General features: G+C 43.1%; 1 protein-coding gene across 2 annotated transcripts; it reads right to left on the reverse strand.

Annotated features, from left to right (window-relative positions):
- Nucleotides 1–1043: 1043 nt before the first annotated feature.
- LOC111144982 (isocitrate dehydrogenase (NADP(+)) 1, cytosolic) lies at nt 1044–17539 on the reverse strand. Of its 2 annotated transcripts, XM_022499626.1 has the most exons (10): nt 17390–17539; nt 16319–16384; nt 13335–13472; nt 10300–10591; nt 8329–8434; nt 6701–6878; nt 5046–5197; nt 4662–4802; nt 3791–3953; nt 1044–1972 (listed from the first exon to the last, which is right to left on the reverse strand). In XM_022499626.1, exons 3-10 carry the CDS (start codon nt 13454–13456, stop codon nt 1882–1884), a joined length of 1245 nt encoding a protein of 414 aa, XP_022355334.1. In that variant the 5' UTR covers nt 13457–13472; nt 16319–16384; nt 17390–17539; the 3' UTR covers nt 1044–1881. The 2 variants fall into 2 exon arrangements, with proteins under 2 accessions (XP_022355334.1, XP_022355338.1); XM_022499630.1 differs by lacking the exon at nt 17390–17539 and having other exon boundaries at nt 16319–16566.
- Between the last annotated feature and the right edge of the window lie 2030 nt (nt 17540–19569).

Genomic DNA, 19569 nt, shown 5'->3' on the forward strand with positions numbered 1-19569 from the left:
ATCGTACTTGCAACTGAGAGAACTTCGAAGTGTGGGACTCCTGTCTCCTCCGTTCCTGGATCCTACTGCCTTCAGGTTTTGTGAAGCAGGAGTCATTTTCCAGGTCAAAAATTCTGATCCTGATATTATTACAAAGTAAACCATTAGCCTTGGCATGTATCGGTCAGCATCTGTTCATTTAGTGAATATTTTAGAACATTAACCAGTTCTTGGCCAAATACTGATCTGACAGATGTTGAGGCGGAGCTCTGCCCCATGAACACTCCGTTTGATCAGCTCCCAGGATGTTTGTGAGTGCTGGAGGGACGAGTTCAGGTCATCCAATCCAACAGCATTGCTTCGTTCCATGTGATGCTCTCTCCACCCATCGAAACCTGCACATGTGCAGGTCCAGTAGAAAGAGCCCCAGCTCAGCTACAAAGATTCCGGGCTTTCGGCCAAAATGGCCTACGAGGTACTCTGTATGCCTGGTCCAAGTGCGTCCTGAGGCCTCAGTTTCCTTCCCCAGAGTACGTGGCTACCGCTGGCATGCTGGCCAGCTTTTCTTCAGGTGTGAGCTGGAACTGTGGGAAATCCCTGTGACGTGGTGCTTTCCCCACATTGCCCAGGGACCCACCGATCCCCATCCATTCTCTTCTCTTCTGGGAGACCCACCCTGCTCCCTCCGTCCCCAGTGCCACTGTCCCAGTTCAGCTCTTCATTTCACAATATACCGATAACCAGCCTTCCCTCCTGGACTGTGCCCACCACCTCCTCCTCCACTAGTACTCATTCTTCACACAAGCTGTGATATTTTGTTAAAGGAAAATACGATCACGTCCCTCCCTTCTTAAGTCTTCATTGGCTTCTCATTAACTTATGTGATCATACGTATACCCCTAGCATGTGCCTCCACTCGATTCCCTAATAGTCCAGTCATCTCCTTTGTTCTGTCTTTGGTCTTCTTTCCCTCTCCCTGTAGGATCCACATCTTACCGCTTACTTACCCATTTGCCCCACAGTTCCAGAAGTATACTTGATAAATAAAAACCCAAGAAGACTGGTCATTAGCACTGAATTTTAATTACGATTAGTAGTTCAGATGAAGAACGGACTAGAATAGTGTTAAAATCAACTTCTGAAAAAATCACATTCATAGAAGGGAAATAAAATGGGCCAGCAGAAGTCCAAAAAAGGTGCAGCTTGGATTATTGCACTTGGATGAAATACGCTGCTCAGGGTAGCATAATACTCAGGCCACACAAGGCCAGGAGGAGGAGGCAAACAGAGTACAGACCCCAGGTAGTATTTACTCAGGATTCCAGACTCTCTAGTCGCCTCACAGTTACTTAGCATTTTCAAAACACTCAAGAAGAGCTCTTTACAAAAGTGATGGTGGTGTCTCCAACAGGTTTTACGAACACCTCTGCTTTCATTCCAAACCGTGGGCAAGTTCACTGGACGGCTCTGCCTCACGTGACGGGGCATCTGTTGCACCAAAACCACCCAGTACCCCAGGCCATGGAGTGGCGAAGGGGGTGAATTTGTACTTCATGCATATTTTTGGGAACAATACTGTGACTACAGTTTACCCTTTTGAACACTGTTCATTTTGGTCATTTGTATTGGAACATGAGAAAAAGTGAAAACGAGTACAAATGAGCACTAGGCTACCAGTAGAAAATAAAATAAAATTTAAAAAAGTCCCCTGCCACGTTCACAAGGGTGGTCATTATTGTATGTGTAAGAAAAAGGCTGTAAACTTATAGAAAAGATAAACTCTGGCTTCTAAACAAATTACAAAATTGATTTTACCTTGAACCTTGAGTGTTAATGCAGGAAAATGTAAACCAGTGGGCCTAGTTACCAAAAACACGTATCCTCCTAAGCTGAGGGATGGCCTTAAAGTTTGGCCTGAGCCAGTTTTATATTCAAGTTTTCTCCGAGTTTGTCCATGAACTCAAATGTATTCAAGTAGTCAGAACGTTGCACACTAATACAGGAGGAAAAAGAAAAGAAAGAAATTAGTTTGTCTCTGGTCTGGTAGCAGGTAAAGGGAAAGTCCTAGAAATGCTATGTAGGTAGCATTTAATTAATTAATTATTTGAAAATTTATTTATTAATAAATTAATATTGTAATAAATTATAAATTAATATAATAATAAATAATAAATTAATATATGGCTGATGACTGTGCTCAAGGTTCAAAGGGCTGACCGAGGCTATAGGCAGCTTGGCCACATGTACCTTCGGCATGTCCCCTGCCCTGAGTCTTTGAGGGTGAAACTATCACAGAGCTTCTGTTCAGGCTAATGGCGGAGAGACTGAAATCATCCCACTTCTTATTCCTCATTCTTAAAAATAACAAAACCTACTCAGGGGAACAGCCATGCTTTCATTTACATTCCTACAAATTGTCACATGTCCTTAAAACTGAACACTCTTATTATTATCATTGTCTTAAAAAAAAAAAAAAAAAAAGAAGAGGGGCGGCTGGGTGGCTCAGTGGGTTAAAGCCTCTGCCTTCAGCTCAGGTCATGATCCCAGGGTCCTGGGATCGAGACCCACATCGGGCTCTCTGCTCAGCAGGGAGCCTGCTTCCTCCTCTCTCTCTGCCTGCCTCTCCTGCCTACTTGTGATCTCTGTCTGTCAAATAAATAAAAAAAATAAAAAATAAAAAATAAAAAAAAATTTAAAAAAAGAAGATAACGGACTGGCTAAGGTAATCCTGCTGATAGGTGCCGATTCAAAGAGGCTACAAAGCTAACATACCGATAAGCACATTTCAAACACTGTGTTCTTGCCAGAAATTTAAGATAAGAAAGACAGAGTGGTTGAGTATATTCCCATCACTGAGGTATACTGACCCTGATGGAGACCTCAGAGGATGCACGGTTGGGACTTGGGATTGGTGTTAAACTTCAGTAGGGTTTCTTTCTTTTTTTTTTTTAAGATTTTATTTATTTATTTATTTGACAGACAGAGATCACAAGTAGGCAGCAAGGCAGGCAGAGATAGAGGAGGAAGCAGGCTCCCTGCTGAGCAGAGAGCCCGATGTGGGGCTCAATCCCAGGACCCTGGGATCATGACCCGAGCAAAGGCAGAGGCTTTAACCCACTGAGCCACCCAGGCGCCCCTTCAGTAGTGTTTCTTGAGGTGAGTCATAGTGACCAACTGTGAGGGAGAAGTCTCTGATTAGCAGCCAATCCAGTTGGGAGATGGGCTACCATGTTTTCAGAAAAATGCTGGGCAATAAATGGGCCTCGAACATCTGACTGTTGGTTAGAGATAATTATGGAAGGGACTAGGATGAAGTGGGCATCTAAAACTTGTGCTGTTGTTTTTTTTACCCATAAATTGAAGGCAATAAAGGGGTACAATACAATAGCCCTGGCAGTCCCTTTATTTCAAATGTTTCTAATTTTCTTGTTGAACAGAACCTTGTCACCCAACGATCATCAACTAGATCAGAGGTCAGCAAACTCCAGCCTGGCTTCTGGACTCCATCCAGGCTACAGTCTGGTTTTGCAACTGGTTTGACTGGAACACTGCCACATCCACTAGCTTCTGTATCATCTATGACTGTTCTCCTTCCACAGTGGCAAAGTTCAACAGCTGTAGAGTTTTGAAAAGGCTGTCTGTTCCCACAAAGTCTGAAATGCTTACTGTCAGTAATCTGTAGATAGTGTCTGTTGATCCCTGAACTAGGTTATAAATAATAATCCATGTGCCTCAAAAAAGCTCTGATGTTTTGTGCCTAGAAAAGATATGTGGTGATTTGACTGCAGAGCTCAAGGCATCTTATACTTACTTGGACAAACCTTTAATACAAGCAGCCAAGTCCTTGGTCATGAAACCAGCCTCAATGGTCTCAACACAGACTTCTTCCAAAGCCTTGGCAAAAAAACCGAGCTCTTTATTGTTATCAAGTTTAGCCCTGTGGGCTAAGCCTCTGGTCCAGGCGAAAATGGAAGCTAAAAGAGCAAAACAGAACGAAACCAAAAAACCAACACTTAGATCATACCAAGAGGGATTCCCAAATGTTTCAGTTCCCCAAAACAGAACAATTTTTTTTTGTTAAATCTTCAAGTGACTGATACCATTAGATGCTATCCACGTGGGCTATATAAGAATTGGAAATATTTTTACTGGATAGAAATTTTAAAAAGATCTGTCTTTTTGTAGAGCAAATGTCTTAAATTTTGTTAGAGCCTTAAGAAAGTACATTTTCATGGTGTGCTAGTAATACTTGAAGCTTAAGGCATTTACTAATTTGGGATGGGTCACAATCGATTCTATCTCTCATCTGTGTTGGCTTCCTCTCCTCTCTCTAGGCTGTTATCTCTTTTTAAAATGTTTTCCTTAAAATCCAGTTAGAAGGATCTGGCTGTATAGCTTTTAGATTATTAGCCATCTGTGACATTTTACTGCACCGGAAGAAAAGGGAAATGCTCACTGGCAACATTCTTATCTGTAGTGTACATTCTCCCACAAAATAGAAATGCACATATTGTGTATATTTCAAGAAGTACCTTCAAATGGCTCTCATTAGTCGAACAGAGGCACTGTTTGGTGATGATTTTATACACAAAGCACTGGGCAGCCAAAGGGACATGTCTGATTTCCTCTGGAAATCTCCACTCCTCGGGTGGAAATCAGTGTAGCAGTAAACACGACCTTACCAATGGGATTGGTGGACGTCTCCTGTCCTTTCTGATACATGCGGTAGTGACGTGTTACAGTCCCGTGGGCAGCCTCTGCTTCTACTGTCTTGCCGTCTGGACAAACCAGCACGCTGGTCATCATGCCAAGAGAGCCATAACCTGTAAGTGGCAAAGCATGAAGTACTGGGTACAACTGCAGGAAGAACGCTGACTCCCTCAGAGATGAGCGGGCTCAGGAAAATAAACATAAGCATGTGTAGTCATCAGTAATTCCACAGTGCTTATGTTTTAGGATTTCACAAAGGGCTGCAAAACCCCCTTTTCTGAACTAGAGAACTACTGCGGCATGACCTATGTGCCACTGGCTGCACTCCACCTCTGTTTGGTCCCACAGGTCCTTACCTTGGGCCACGGAGTCTGACTGCACATCACCATCATAGTTCTTACAGGCCCAGATGAAGCCTCCCTCGGACTTCATAGCTTGGGCCACCATGTCATCAATGAGCCTATGCTCATACCAGATATTCTGAGCTTCGAACTGGGATTTGTACTGCCTAAGAAACGAGAGAGAGAAAAGGGAATCAAAAAAGGAAACTGGTGTTGTTAGGGACAGCACCTGCTTCTCCAAAGAGGGTGGGGTTGGAACTAGCATTTTTTAGTGGAAGCAACACAGACCTGAGAATCTGATAGACCTAAGCTCAAATCCTGCCCATTTTAAAGCTGTGAAACCCCAATGTCCCTCCCTGTTAGAGTGACTTCACCTCCTTTGCAGAGTTGTGAGAATAATGGAGACAGCAGTGTCCCCAGCACTATTTTTAGTTTTCAGTACACTATTGATCAGATTCTTCAGATATAGCTTACTTTAACAATGTAATAACAGGGGCCTGCCTGGGTGGCTCAGTTGATTAAGCATCTGACTTTGCCTTAGGTTGTGATCTCAGGGTCCTGGAATTGAGCCTGCCTCCAGTCCCCCCTTGGACTCCCTGCTCAGTAGGGAGTCTGCCAGTCCCTCTCCCTCCCCATGCTTGTGCGCTCTCTCTCAAATAAATAAATAAAATCATTAAAAAAAAAAAAGAATGTAATAATGGATGAAAAAGAAGATTCTACCACTCCATATCTTTCAGGAAACTAGGACAGCTCCTAGGGTTGGTATGGATGAGTAGCAGGAAGAGGAAAATTAATTGTCTTAAAATCCAAGCCCTGGCTTCAACATTTGCACCTAAAAGGGAGTTATGTCATCTTAAAAGTTATACATGCTCCCGTGTTGTTGAGCCTGAAGTTGTTACTAATACAGAAAAGTTCAAATGACTCCACTAAAGCAGAGTTCTTAAATCACAACAAGGTGCTTCGGAAAGAGTGGGAATGTGCTCATGCAGAAACTCATATGCTTGAAAAATTAGATTTTTTTTTTTTTAAGAGAGACAGAGTGAGCAAGCAGGAGTGAAGGTGGGGGTTGGGCAGAGAAAAGTTTTAAGCAGGCACTATGCCCAGCATGGAGGGAGTAGGGGCTCGAACTCATGACCTTGAGATGATGACATGAGCTGAAATCGAGGATCAGATGTTTAAATGACTGAGCCACCCAGGTGGCCCTCCTATTCTTTTTTATAAAAAAATATTTTATTTGCAAGTAATCTCTACACCTAACATAGGGCTCGAACTCACAACCCTGAGATCAAGAGTCATATGCTCCATCGACTGAGTCAGCCAGGTGCCCCCCAAAATTAGAACTTTCTGTCAGTCACAGGGCGCCTTCATTCAAACATTAAACAAATCTGGCTCTAAACAAAAAATAATAATAAATGTGAGACATTACTTGAAAACATTTACCTTCTAAAAGCAACTCGAAAGTGGTTTACTTCACGTCTGTTAAATCTTAGTTTTGCCCTTAACTTTATGGGATAATGATGGTTTTCATTCAATGTGTCCCAGATTCAAAGGGATAAGGATGCAAATTATATTATATTATATTATATTATATTATATTATATATATATAATATTATAAATCCTAGCTTATTTTAGAAAAAAGACAAAGAAACAAAAAAGAACTGTAGTTACTTGTCATATATTTCCTGAAAGATGTCTTTAAAACGTCCATCGTATTTCTTCAGAATAGTGTTTTTGGTGCTCAGATACAAAGGCCAACTCTTAGATAGAGCCATCTGGAAAGAACTGTGTGCAAAATCTTCAATCGACTTATCTTGATTGTACATCCCCATAGCCACACCACCACCCTCTGTGGGGGGGAACACCAATGAGAGGAAAAGGGAGAAAGGTAAATGGGGTAGAACTGTAACAAGTTCAAATCCACCCACCAACACCCAAGCACCCAATACCCAGCTCCCATGGCTTCAAAAAGTGCTGGCCAGACTCCCAACAAGAATATTCCATGAGCGGCCAAGGCACGTGATTGGAAGAAAGTCAATTCTAGATAAGAATGTTCTAACTTGTTTTGAAAGGGCAATAGAAATGAGAAAAACATGGTCTTTAGGATCCTGAAGATACCAAAATACTAGAAAGTACTGATATGAGCCAGAAATACACTCAAGAAAGGGTGAATCATTTTTTAAGCTGTCTTCGACACTTTCAAAAATTTCACATGTGTTTTCAACTCTATGTGGTGCTTTATCCTCAGCCATTGAAAAAAATTGGCATTTTAAATATCGAATGAAAATTCTCATCATTTCCTGGAGGATACTGAAGGTTCAGACCTCACTGGCAGAAATAATTATGCTACACGTCATCACTAGTGTTTCACGACTCTTACTTGGGAAACTCTGTAATTACTGAAAGATAGAACTTGAATCTGGGCCAGTGCTCAAAATGTACAAGGCCTAGGCTCAAAATGTACAAGGCCCAAACCCGCAGGACGAGATTCCATTAAAATGATATTAGTTAGAGGAGGGAAAGAGAACAAGGGCTAGGTAAGCTTTGAGCTTTGTTTGCATGAGAGCTTTTAACCACTTCAGGAGTGGAGAAAGAGGGTTCTCTGTTCTTTCAACAACCTTTGGGTGGCATTTGCTATGGGGGACCTTTGAAGCAGAAGGATGGGGTGGAAGAAAAGGCAACAAACAAATGTTCACTTTCACAGAATAAACACTCAGGGCAAGAAGAAAATCTCAGCAAATATATAACGCAACCATTTTCAAATACAAAGCCTACCAGAGCAAAGGGCAGATTACATGACAGGCGATATGGGATTATTAATGTTTAATTTCTATAATTTAGGCATGACTGATTCCGGCCAACCTCCCCTCCCTGTCTTTGCCCACATGCGTTTCCAATTAAGTGGCTGGTTCCTTTTGTGTCTTTTTAAAAATTTATTTGACAGAGAGATCACAAGTAGGCAGAGAGGCAGGCAGAGGCAGAGGGAGAAGCAGGCTCCCCGCTGAGCAGAGAGCCTGATGCGGGGCTCGATCCCAGGACCCTGAGATCATGACCTGAGGCGAAGGCAGAGGCTTAACCCACTGAGCCACCCAGGTGCCCCCCTTTTGTGTCTTTTAATCTACCCTGTGGGAAGGCATGGAAGGCAATTACTTCTTTATGCTAAATGTTGGGTCCTATAGAAATGTTACAGATTCCAGCTTGTACTTTTGGCAGCCACATAACTAACTTCCAAAAAACAGTGGAATATTGTCTAAATGATCTGTAAAAAAATGAAAACATGTAGCTCCTGATGGACTTACCTTCGAAATTATGTACCAGGTATGTCATTTTTTTGGATCCATCACTTGACGTGTAGGTTATCTCGACTTTACCGGGTCCGGGAACAACAAAATCAGTTGCTCTGTACTGTGTAGAGGGGAGAAAGATATAAAACCAACCAACCAACCAACCAACAAACACCAACCCCCCCGCCCCCAAACTATCCTTTTAAGAACTATAAGGGAAAAAAATCATAGAACACAGAGCTGGAAGGATACCTAGACAAACAGGGCAGTGTGGCTCAACCTTCATTTATTTTAGAGATGGGAAAAAAGAGGTCCAAAGAGTTCCCAAAGCAAGTTAATCCTAGGGTATAGTGGAAATCAGAATTTACTGGGTGCCTCCCATGTAAAGGGCAGTCTCCTGAGCACTGATAAAGAGCAGAGAATGACAAAGCATTTTCTCTTAGGAAGCTTATAACCTAACAAAGACATTCGAAAAGTGAGAACCAACCTAAAAGCTTTCAAATGTCAAAGGCGGGCTAAGATAAGAAATGCAGTAGGATGACAGAGGGAGAGAAATGACCATGACCTGGAGGTCCAGGAAGTCTTTCCACAGGGGGATGATAATACACCAGCTAGATCGTGGATGTGAGGGAGCTAATGCCTTGCCTTCACTATATGACAGGCGTTTTTAAGTGACTAACTTGAATCATTTCATTATCTCATTTGATTCTTACATCAATCTTACAACGGAGGAACTGTGATATAGTAGAAATAACACATCTAGGGTCAAATGACTTGCAACCCCGTCCTTAGACCTTCAAGGCTCAGTCTCTTCATGGTTATTATTGCTACTAACACCAGCCCAGGATTTGTCCAAAAGCTGCAGTGACTGTGGAAGCAACTATGAGAGGCTGGTGCGCCTTCAGAAAGGACTGTACAAGGACAGCCATCTTGCCCACGGGAGTGAGCGCTGCTGGTGGAAAACCGTGCCTGGCCCACACAAGGTATCCGTGAATTTCTGCCTCACTGTATACTCTTCAATGACTTAAATTAGAATATTTTCACAACCAGGTACTAACGGTTGCCAGCCACACCTACTTATTTATGTCCGTATAGAGTACTACTAATGACAACTGGGAAAAGAGCCGTTAGGTAACCATGAAGATTAAATATCTTTTCTACACAGCACGTTTCTGCCATATGAAGTCCTTCACTATGGGTGGTAACTCATTCCCATTTCTTAAAAGGAAGACACTGAGGCACCAAAGCCTCATGGATGCTTTGTAGAGGTGTGTGCACATTTAAACAATTAGGGTTGAATCAACTGTAGGCTGGGAATTTTCAGGCTGGATTTTAATGAAAAGAATGACTTTTCTTCCGAGTGACTGATGCCAAAATAACTGAAGGGGGGAGGGGTGCAGGATGAAAAAGATACCTGAACTCATAAAAACATAAGAGTAGTCTTCCTGGGATTTATGAGTTTGAAGCGCTCCTGTGGACGTTCTCTCTCCTGGACCTCTGGAAGGTTCGGCCAGGATGAAGGGATAGTTTGAACCACAGGGTAGAACAAAGTGAGCTGATCCTCAAGGACTAACCCAGTGACCCCATCCACAGGGACGGAGAGTGGTCTGACCTGGCCACACTGTTTCTAAAGACAGCTACCTCCAAGCCTCCGGATTTCAGCACGAGACATTCTTATCTGCAAGGCTCTTTTAGGACCTACGCTGCTTTTTATGAAAAGTTCAAAACCTCCATTTCAGTACGGATTTTGCTTAGTTGGCAGTTTTTCTGCTTCATTTGGCAATAAGCCTACTGGTACCAAAGTACAGAAACTAGTACTTCTTTCTTTTCCAAGTAGGAAAGGAATGTTTTAAAGAGATTACTTTCAGTCACAGAACCAGTTTTTCCGTTTATGTATGAAGTGATCATGTTCCACATAATCTTTGGTGGTTCTCAACCCTGTCATGAGAAGAGCATGGAGAATGCAACAATGTGAACGCGACTTACTTGATCCCCATAAGCATGGCGACCTATGATGATGGGTTTTACCCATCCGCTCACAAGCCGGGGGATATTTTTGCAGATAATAGCTTCCCTGAAAACGGTGCCACCCAGAATATTTCGGATGGTGCCATTTGGTGATTTCCACATTTGTTTCAACTTGAACTCCTCAACCCTCTTCTCATCAGGGGTGATGGTAGCACACTTGACACCAACGTTGTACTTCTTTATAGCTTCTGCAGCATCCTTGGTGACCTGGTCACTGGTGGCATCACGATTCTCTATGCCTAAATCATAGCTGGGAGGGAAAAGTCGTTAAGTGTAACTGTCCAGACAAACTGATGAGTGATGGAGGGTGTCCCCATTCCACACATGGTGATGGCACGCAGAGCCTGCCCTGAAGAAAGGAAAGGCTCAAAATACACCTCAATCTGCCAGCTTTGAGGACTAGTGCACCTTAGATCCAGAAGACGGCTGCCAACCAAACAAAGCACTAAGAGAGGTGGACTGTGGGCCGTACCCGCCTGCAGCGTGGGAGGCTGTCTAGAAGGAGAATGAATGGAAGCCATTGTGCTCGTCCCCTTTGTGTGTTCTTACCATCAAAAGGCAATAAGCACGTAAGCAACCGTTTCTGCAGACTTCCTTCCATAAAATTGGCAGAAAAACGTAAGTCTAAGCACTCATTTTCCCTTAGTAAATAGCGTGCTCTAAAAATAAAGGGCTCAGAAAGTCTAAAGGATTGTTTTACGGCATTTAAATGGTAGGACCTATAAATGCCACAGTCGGTGCCAAAAATGCTATTGACTTCTTCATTAATGCCAGTTAGTCAGAAGATGAACCTCTCCCTAATTCTGAGGCAAGTCTCTTTGTTCTGGAAATAAGCCTGCAGTTTGTTGGGTAAATAATGGAATGCAATGATGGATTTATACACTCCAGGGAGTTACAGAAATTGACACCAATTCCCAGGCTGCAGGTCATTCGGAACTGGAAAAAATGTTGGTTGTCCATGGAGCACAGAAAATGATTAAAGCTTTAGCTCAAGTATGTCAGAATTTGTTAGAAACAGGAGAAACAAAACAGTAATGTAATAATTCTTTTTGTCCTCCAGGACTTTAAAAATGTTTTTCAGGTTTTTTAGCTTTCGAAACTTGCTAATCCGTGAAGCCTCTAGATTTTTCTTTTCAGTTCCTTTTAGTTTTTTCATTTTCCTTCCTTCACTATCCCAACTCACGATGCAAACGCAAAGGAGCAATCTTAGTGTATTTCCAAAGAAAAATTATTCCAAACTGCTTTGGCCTTAGATAATTCACTTAAGTCTAACGAATCCACTGACTCTTATCTTCTGGCAGAGGAAATGCTGAATATTACAAATGTCTAATCCTAACTCAAACGAGGACCGTGGTCAGCACTTTTCATGTTTATAGGAACCAGCTCTCATCAGAAGAATCTACCATCAAATTAGTAGAGTTTTTGCTTCTCTTCTTTAAGTCTGTAACAGAAGAGAATGAGTAAGTTGCCTGGACCACTATCTAACTTGCAGAAAACAAAACAAACAAATCACTCTCCATCCCTCAAAAAGAATTGGTCACGTAATGACTACAGTCATTTTGGAACACCTTAAAATTTGTTTGAGCCTCCAAAAATTCTTTATTCTGTAGCCAGTGACTCTTTCCCTTCCAGGCATAATGACTGTCCTTTAAAACTCCTTATGCCTCTAAGGCTAACAAGGCTTAAAGCTTTTTCGCAGCTTTTACACTGTCAAGAACTTGGCAAACTCATCTGCTACTATGTCAAGTTCCAAACCAGAGGAGTGCTCGTGAAATGCTTCTGTAACCCACTTAATGTTTTTTATGCTTCGTTTCCTGTATGTCTGGTTGGCCTCTGCAAGTATTTGCTTCATCTCGTGGTTGCAGACATTATCAACAGCTTGGGCTCAGAATAACTAAAAAGAGTGTCTAATGACACCATGTAAATGAACTATCTAAACCCAGGCAAACAACAGGCCCTTGGAGGAACACGTGGGTCTGATGAATAATTCTGGGTCAAGACAAACACACGGAAGACTTGCTGTAGTCTGGTTGAAATTTGTGGGTCAACATTTTGCCATGGAATATGGCTTCAGCCATATCCCCTTTGGAAAAATACCGTCTCTTCCTAGTTTGGATTCACAAAGAACATGAGCAAATTTATAAAAATCACAAGGAACAAAGGGGAGGATCCCATAGAGACTTTCATCTCTGTCTCCAAACACTTAAAAGACAGAGCAAAGGCTCAAATCCTTAGAACACAAAAGGTTTAAGGGATGGTCTACAGAAAGGTGAGGTTTGTATAAGATAAATTCAAGTGTTCTTTCTGTACTAGAATTGTGTGAAAAGGGTAAAAGGTGGGGGAAAGTCCACTGACTAGTTAAGTAGAGTGATAGAAAACAGAGGCAGGTGGAAAGGAAAAACCGTGCTAACTACATTTACTTTACTGTTCATTGCAGACTGTACCTCTATGAGTCTCCTTTCCACAAATAATACCTTGTGCAGTCCTGAGCCACTGATTTATAAAAAGAAAAACTTCACAAGAAACAGAGACTTGGAAAGAGCAGAGAATCACTTTGTTCTCATCACAATTCTTTTCTTCAGACCAATGCTAAATCTAGTCTTTCTAGCAATATATCAAAATTAAAAGAGAGTCTGGGGCGCCTGAGTGGCCCAGTCAGTTAAGCATCTGACTTTTGGTTTCGGCTCAGGTCATGATCTCAGGGTTGGGAGATTAAACCACTGGTCATGGGGCTCTGTGCTCAGTGAGGAGTCTGCCTGAGACTCTCTCTGCCCCTCCCCCCTGCATTTTCTTTAAAAATAAATCAATCTTAAAAAAAACAAATAAAATTAATGGAATTAAAATAGAAGGTTCACATACCTATATTTGTTATCCCTCCCTCTAAAGCTTCATTCATAAGATACAGCTATAGCTAGTTACACAGCTAGTTATGTCCTGAAATTCACTTAGATTATGCTTTCTGAGTTTCCTGCATAGAAGGCTAATTCATTTACCTGTGCAGGTCCAGTTCCACATAGGGAAAAATGAGTTTTTCTTTAATCAACTCCCAAATGATTCGTGTCATTTCATCTCCTTGCATCTCTACCACAGAACCGCCACGGATTTTCTGAGACATTTTGACTTCAAGAAACCTTTAAAAAGAACAAAAGGGAAGACCCAGGTCTTCTCATTTATTTCATTACAGTGTAAAAAATACCAAGAATTCGGTGACTACTAAACACTATATTCACTCATGACAATATATTTACCAGGAGGATCAAACACATTCTCTGTAGAGAGCATCGTGTTACGTGCTTCATGTGTGGGTTTTGAGGCAGTCCTCACAAACCCTTAAGATGGAAATGATTTTCCCATTTTACTTTGACAGAACGAAAATGTTTCCCAAGGCCGTCCCATGACCCTGTAAGATGTTCTCAGTAATGTTGTCATTATTCCTGACTGTTGGTTCATCTTCTAAAACGAGGTGATTTCTTCAATATCATGTTTATTTGAACCCTCCTAATCCAACCCCTCATTTTACGGCACCCTCAAAATCAGCAAAATGATGTGTCCCAGTATTTCTCTTTTTTAAGAGGCTGTTTTGGTTAAAAGATACACACACACACAAACACACACACACGCCAAACCTAAAACACCAAAACTATACTTGGGGCCATTCAACAAGTTCTTATAAGTCATGTTTAAGGAAACTTTAAAAGTGAAAGACGAAGAATTTCTGATGGAATTATGTTTTCCTAGAGACAATAATGGATAATGGGGATGTCATCCTAAAAACAAAAGTGATTTCTCTATTTAGAAAAACCTGTATATAGAAGGGCTACCACTGCCCAGAAGCCAAGCATGTCCCTGTCCTGTTCCTTGGTATCCCAACTCCTGGACTGTTCTTGGGCAAAGGTAAGCTGCCAGTGGGTGGGACAGAGAAATGGAATTGTTCCAGTAAGACATGTCTTCCTGGGATTGAGGATAGCAAATACAAATTAATCTCATTCCCAGAAAGGGCAGGGGTGCACCCTCTGGAAGAAGTGAAACTATGAGGCTTCCAGGAAGACCACATCCTGTATGTTGTCCCTGAGAAGTGGAAGAGGCTCTGAGCCTGAGGAAGGGATCTATTGCCTTTCATGATGCTCTCAGGGAAACTATTTCCCTGGGGGAACATAACTGCAAATTGCTTCTATCCCCTTAAGTTATGGCTGAAGACGAAAAGTCAGGAGAACAGACTTACACAATTATTAGGTGAGAGGCCTAAACAGAATCACTTGACAAACTGAGCTAAAGAAATTTTGTCCTTAAATTACAAAAATGTACTGGGGGGGGGCACCTGGCTGGCTCAGTCCGTGGAATGCGTGACTCTTGATCTTGGGGTCGTGAGAAAGGACCACCACGTTGAGTACAGAGATTACTTAAAAAAATAAAATCTTAAAAAAACAACAGCAACACAAAAAAACAAAAATGTACTCATTAGCAGACTTTGAACCTCAGTTCCTTGTAATAAGCCAGGGTATATCCCTAACCCTCAGGCCCACTTTCACTTCCCAAATTTGTAATTCTAGAAGCCTGCTTATTAGTGTTTAGGAGGTTCCCTGTACCATTACTGGGAGCCATCTGGAACCCAACTAGAATAAAAGAAGGGAAAAAACTGGTGTGGTAGAGTTAATTACTTGTGATGTGTAATTTCAAATATAATTTACAGTAGAGCTGTAAGTTGATTTAGTCTTGCTGAGCCCACTGTCACATCTGTCCTTGTATTTAAAACAAAACAAAACAACACAGAAAGAGGCAGCAAACTTATCTTGGTCTTGATACATTTCCATGGCTGCATTCCTATATACAAGCGTTATGACTTGGCTATTTTTCCTTGATGGCAAATACAACTGATGGGTCATACAGCATCCTTGAAAATGTCTTGCCTTGTCACAAGGAACTGAGGTTCACAGTAGACTAATGAGTACATTTTTGTTATTTAAAGATCAAATTACTTCAGTTCAACTTGTCAAGTAATACTGTCTATATTGGATAATGGCATTTTAAAAATTATCTCCTTTGCAGTTGAAGCAGACATTTTTTGCAGTAAGTTTTCTATAACTCATAATTGAAACATATCAGGATTTCTTCACATTATCCATTAAAATGTTAGCACCTTTTAACTAAAAAAGTAAGGTCTTCTTCTTCTTCTTCCTCTTCTTTTTTTTTTTTTTTTTTGGTCACCCTTGCTTCCTACAACATAGGACATTATTTATTTCTTTTAGATTTAAATTCCATGGGGTAGGCTTTAGGCCCCACTGGATTCACTTCTCTAAACCTTGCTGATCAGAGTCTCCCTCTCTACCCAAACCCTGATTTCAGAAGGAAGGACTTTTCCAACAAGTCAGTTCATTTAATCTGAAAGCAGATGAATTCCAAACTTCTGACACACTTGTGTCATTCCACAAAATAAACCTGGATGATGGGGCCCCTGGGTGGCTCAGTGGGTTAAAGCCTCTGCTTTCGGCTCAGGTCATGATCCCAGGGTCCTGGGATCGAGCCCCGCATCCCGCTCTCTGCTCAGCAAGGAGCCTGCTTTCCTTTCTCTCTCTCTGCCTGCCTCTCTGCCTACCTGTGATCTCTGTCAAATAAATTAAAAATAAAATAAAATAAAATAAAAATAAATAAATAAAAAAACCTGGATGAATACAGAGTAGTTTAAGAAAAAAGAGTTGTTAAACCTTCTTAATTTTTTTCCATCAACCCTAAAATTTTAGCCACATTTTTTTTTTTTTAAAGCTGAGTTCATGAAATACAATAACTTCAGGGCCATAAACAACCTCTTGCAGAGAAGAGCTGCAAAGAAGGAAACAAGGAAGCAGTTGAAATTTATTGTTGGAAATATCCCTGACTCATTCCTTGCAGTGCCTCCGCCTACCTCAAGACCTCCAGGACCAATAAAATGCAGAATTGCCGCATCAAAAAATACAGAAGGGGAAAAATTGCTAATTCTCACCTTTACAACTTCTAATCACCCCAACTCCTTTCAGTCTTGCAGACTAAGTTGAGCGCAGTTTATTTCCTAAAACAAAACAAAAAGGGAAATAGAAGGACTTAACGTTCAAAACACGCCTGTCAGGAGGATTTAGCTGTTTTTAATACGGGCCAGCCGGGTTTATTTGGTTTAAAGTACAGGGCTGAGCAGACCCAGAGGGCCAAAGGGCAGTTTTAGGTGCGCAGGCACTTTCCAAACGAAGGTTAAGGGAGCACACAGATCTCCGCTCCGCACACACTGAAGGGTGCGTCAGTGGGCGCGTCTCGGGTTCATCGTCCGTTAGCTGGTCTTGGGGTTTGCACGTCCTTAGGTGACGCTGTGCCAGCGGGCTCTTGGCCTGCATATGTCCTTGTGGCCGTTGTGCAAGACGGCTGCAACCGAAGCTGGCTCCGCTCGTCTCTCCAGGTCTCCACGTCCACCTCTTCGCCGGGCGCGCCAGAATCTTTACCCCGGGCGCCTTGAGCCAGCTGGGGGAACGCTTCCCTAGAACTGGAGAACTGGAGATCCCCGCGGGGGGCGGAGGTGTGCCCTCCACCCCATCCCGCCCCCTCCACGCCCCCAGGAGGACGCTTCCACCGCCGCCAGCCAGGTCCCGCCACCTGAGTTCGAGGCACACGCCCAAGTCCATGGCTCCCACCTTTCTTTGCAGCCAGCTCGCCACCGCAGCACCTTTTCTTCCCTCTAAAGCTAAGACTTGGTCTTCCACACCTCCTTGCATCCTCCCACCGCTCGATTTACGTTTCTGCCTGCAGACTTGGGTTTCTATGTGCCACTGCAAGCAACTTTCTGCCGCCCATTCCAGAGTGGGCCTCTGCACATCCAGACATCGAGTACCCTCTTCCTCCCCATGCCTCTTCCCCACGCCCAACCTGGATTTTTCCCCTTCCTTTCGATCAGGGCTCGCCGCTAAATTCCTCCCTCCATTCCCAAGATTTGAGCTTTTCTCCCTTCTGCCCGTTCCAGCTCTAGGCGGGCTCAGAGCCTCCCAGCAAAAACCAGGTCTGGGGGCAGCCCCTCGAAGCCTGCGGTTACCTGCAGGGGAAGGTACGCGGACGATGAGCTAGCGACAGCACAGCCACTCACACGCTGAAGCTCACAACCGTCTACACTGGCAAACCCAGCTGGGCCCCAGCTGTTTCAGCCTCTGACACCGCCTCCGCACCAACCCAGGAGCCGGCCGGCAGGGCAGCGCTTTGGCACTGCCACGCTTTTGTCCCCTCCCAGGCCCGCCCCCTCAGCCCACCTCCCGGAGCTCCGCCCCCTTCACGCCGCCAATCACCGCGCGCCGACCACAAGGGAGGGGGCGGAGCCAAGGGGCGGGGACCAGTCCCGGAACTTCGGGGCTGAAAGCGCCGCCGGGTTCTCGGTTCTCGCGGGAGGCTAAGGGGCTGCAGCGCCCCCTGGACTGGGCTTCGGCTCCGTGCGGCGGAAGAACGTGAATGCCACCTGCAGGCTTCGGCCCGGGGCGCTCCAGGCTGGTCCTCTAAGACCCACGCCGCTTAGGACCCCGCAGAGTTTCCAGGTCTTCGGTAAAGGCGAACAAGGACGGAGCTTGGCTGAAGGAAGAGTGCGGGCGGGGGATAGGGAACTTGAGGTTGCTTTCGGGGCTTCTCGGTGCAGCGAGAATGCAAAGGGTTAAAGAGTTACACAGGCAGGAATACCACGGTAAATAATATCCGCCACCACCACCGACTACGTCTTCAGAACTTCCGTACCTGTCATTCTAATCACTACCAAGTACATTCTATAAGTAAACCCAGTTGTCATTCGCATTAGAAGATAAAGATAGGAGATTATTGTGTGGATCCCAGTGAAGCCGGAATAAAGATGTGAAACCTTAAGAAAACAGTAGAATAAAGAATATATATATATATAAATATTTTGCCTCCTGCAGGGAACTTGTTTATTCCTTACTCTTGAAAACATGGGGGAGGAGTATTTTAGACAGTGATTTGTAGTGAGTGTAAGGCTTGTATATTGCTGTCCAGATTCAATGTTCCAAAATTTATTTTTAAAAATTTTCTGTAGCATCGCATTATTACAATTACTCTTGGAAGATAAACCGGTATGACTGGCACTACACGAGGCACATTTTGGACACTAGAGGGCACTGGTCTTTTTCCCAAGAGAAAAGTAAGAAGAAAGAATATGTAGCATCTCACTTGTTGATTTTTTTTTTTAAGATGTTGTTTTTAAGTAATCTCTGCATCCAAGGTAGGACTTTTAACTCACAACTGGAAATCAAGAGTCCTATGCTGTATCAGTGAGCCAGCCAGGTGCCCTACACTTGTTGATTGTGTTTCTTTTTTAATTTAAAATTTTATTTATTTGACACAGAGAGAGAGATCACAAGCAGGCAGAGAGGCAGCCAGAGAGAGAGGAGGAAGGAGGCTGCCGTGGGGGGCTGGATCCCAGGACCCTGGAATCATGACCTGAGCCTAAGGCAGAGGCTTAACCCACTGAGCCACCGAGGTGCCCCTCACTTGTTGATTTTTTTTAGGTAGATTAATGGAAAGTAGCAGTTACCTCCATTTATTCTTGTGGAAATGATTATAGAAGAGTATAAGCTTGTATTTTCATCTAGAATCTGAGATCCAAAGTCACCTGAGATTGTAAATTTACTCCATTTTATATCAGGTTCACATTATTTATCACCCCTTGCCTACTACTAAAAGTATATTCGTTCTTGCTTCAGAAAGATTGAGGGCAGCTTTCAAGATACATACAATATAGCATGATAAAATACATTGAACATATGTGAGGAGAAGACAGAATAAATATAGGAAATTATACAGAATGAAGGTGAATTTAATCACAAAATGTATTCCATCAAATCCTAAACACTGCTAAGGCTGGGCTGCAAATTTGGCTCTGAGCAGACATGGGAGGCAAGGTAGCATATGGGAGTCTCAGCATCCTAAAACAGTGGGTTTTTTTTAATGACTTTAAAAAAGATTTTATTTATGTGTAACAGAGAGATAGCGAGAGAGGGAACACAAGCACAGGGGGCTGGAGAGGGAGAAGCTGGCTCCCTACTGAGCAGGGACCCTGACATAGGGCTGGATGTGCGGCTGGACATGGGGCTTGTTGTGGTGCTGGACATGGGGCTGTACATTGGGCTTGATCCCAGGTTGCTGGGATCTTGACCTGAACTGAAGGCAGAAGCCTAACTGACTGAGCCACCCAGGCACCCTCAAAACTGTTTCTTAAGC

Source organism: Enhydra lutris, unplaced genomic scaffold (assembly GCF_002288905.1).
Source record: "Enhydra lutris kenyoni isolate GAN:26980312 unplaced genomic scaffold, ASM228890v2 scaffoldscaffold1, whole genome shotgun sequence".
NCBI lineage: Eukaryota > Metazoa > Chordata > Mammalia > Carnivora > Mustelidae > Enhydra > Enhydra lutris.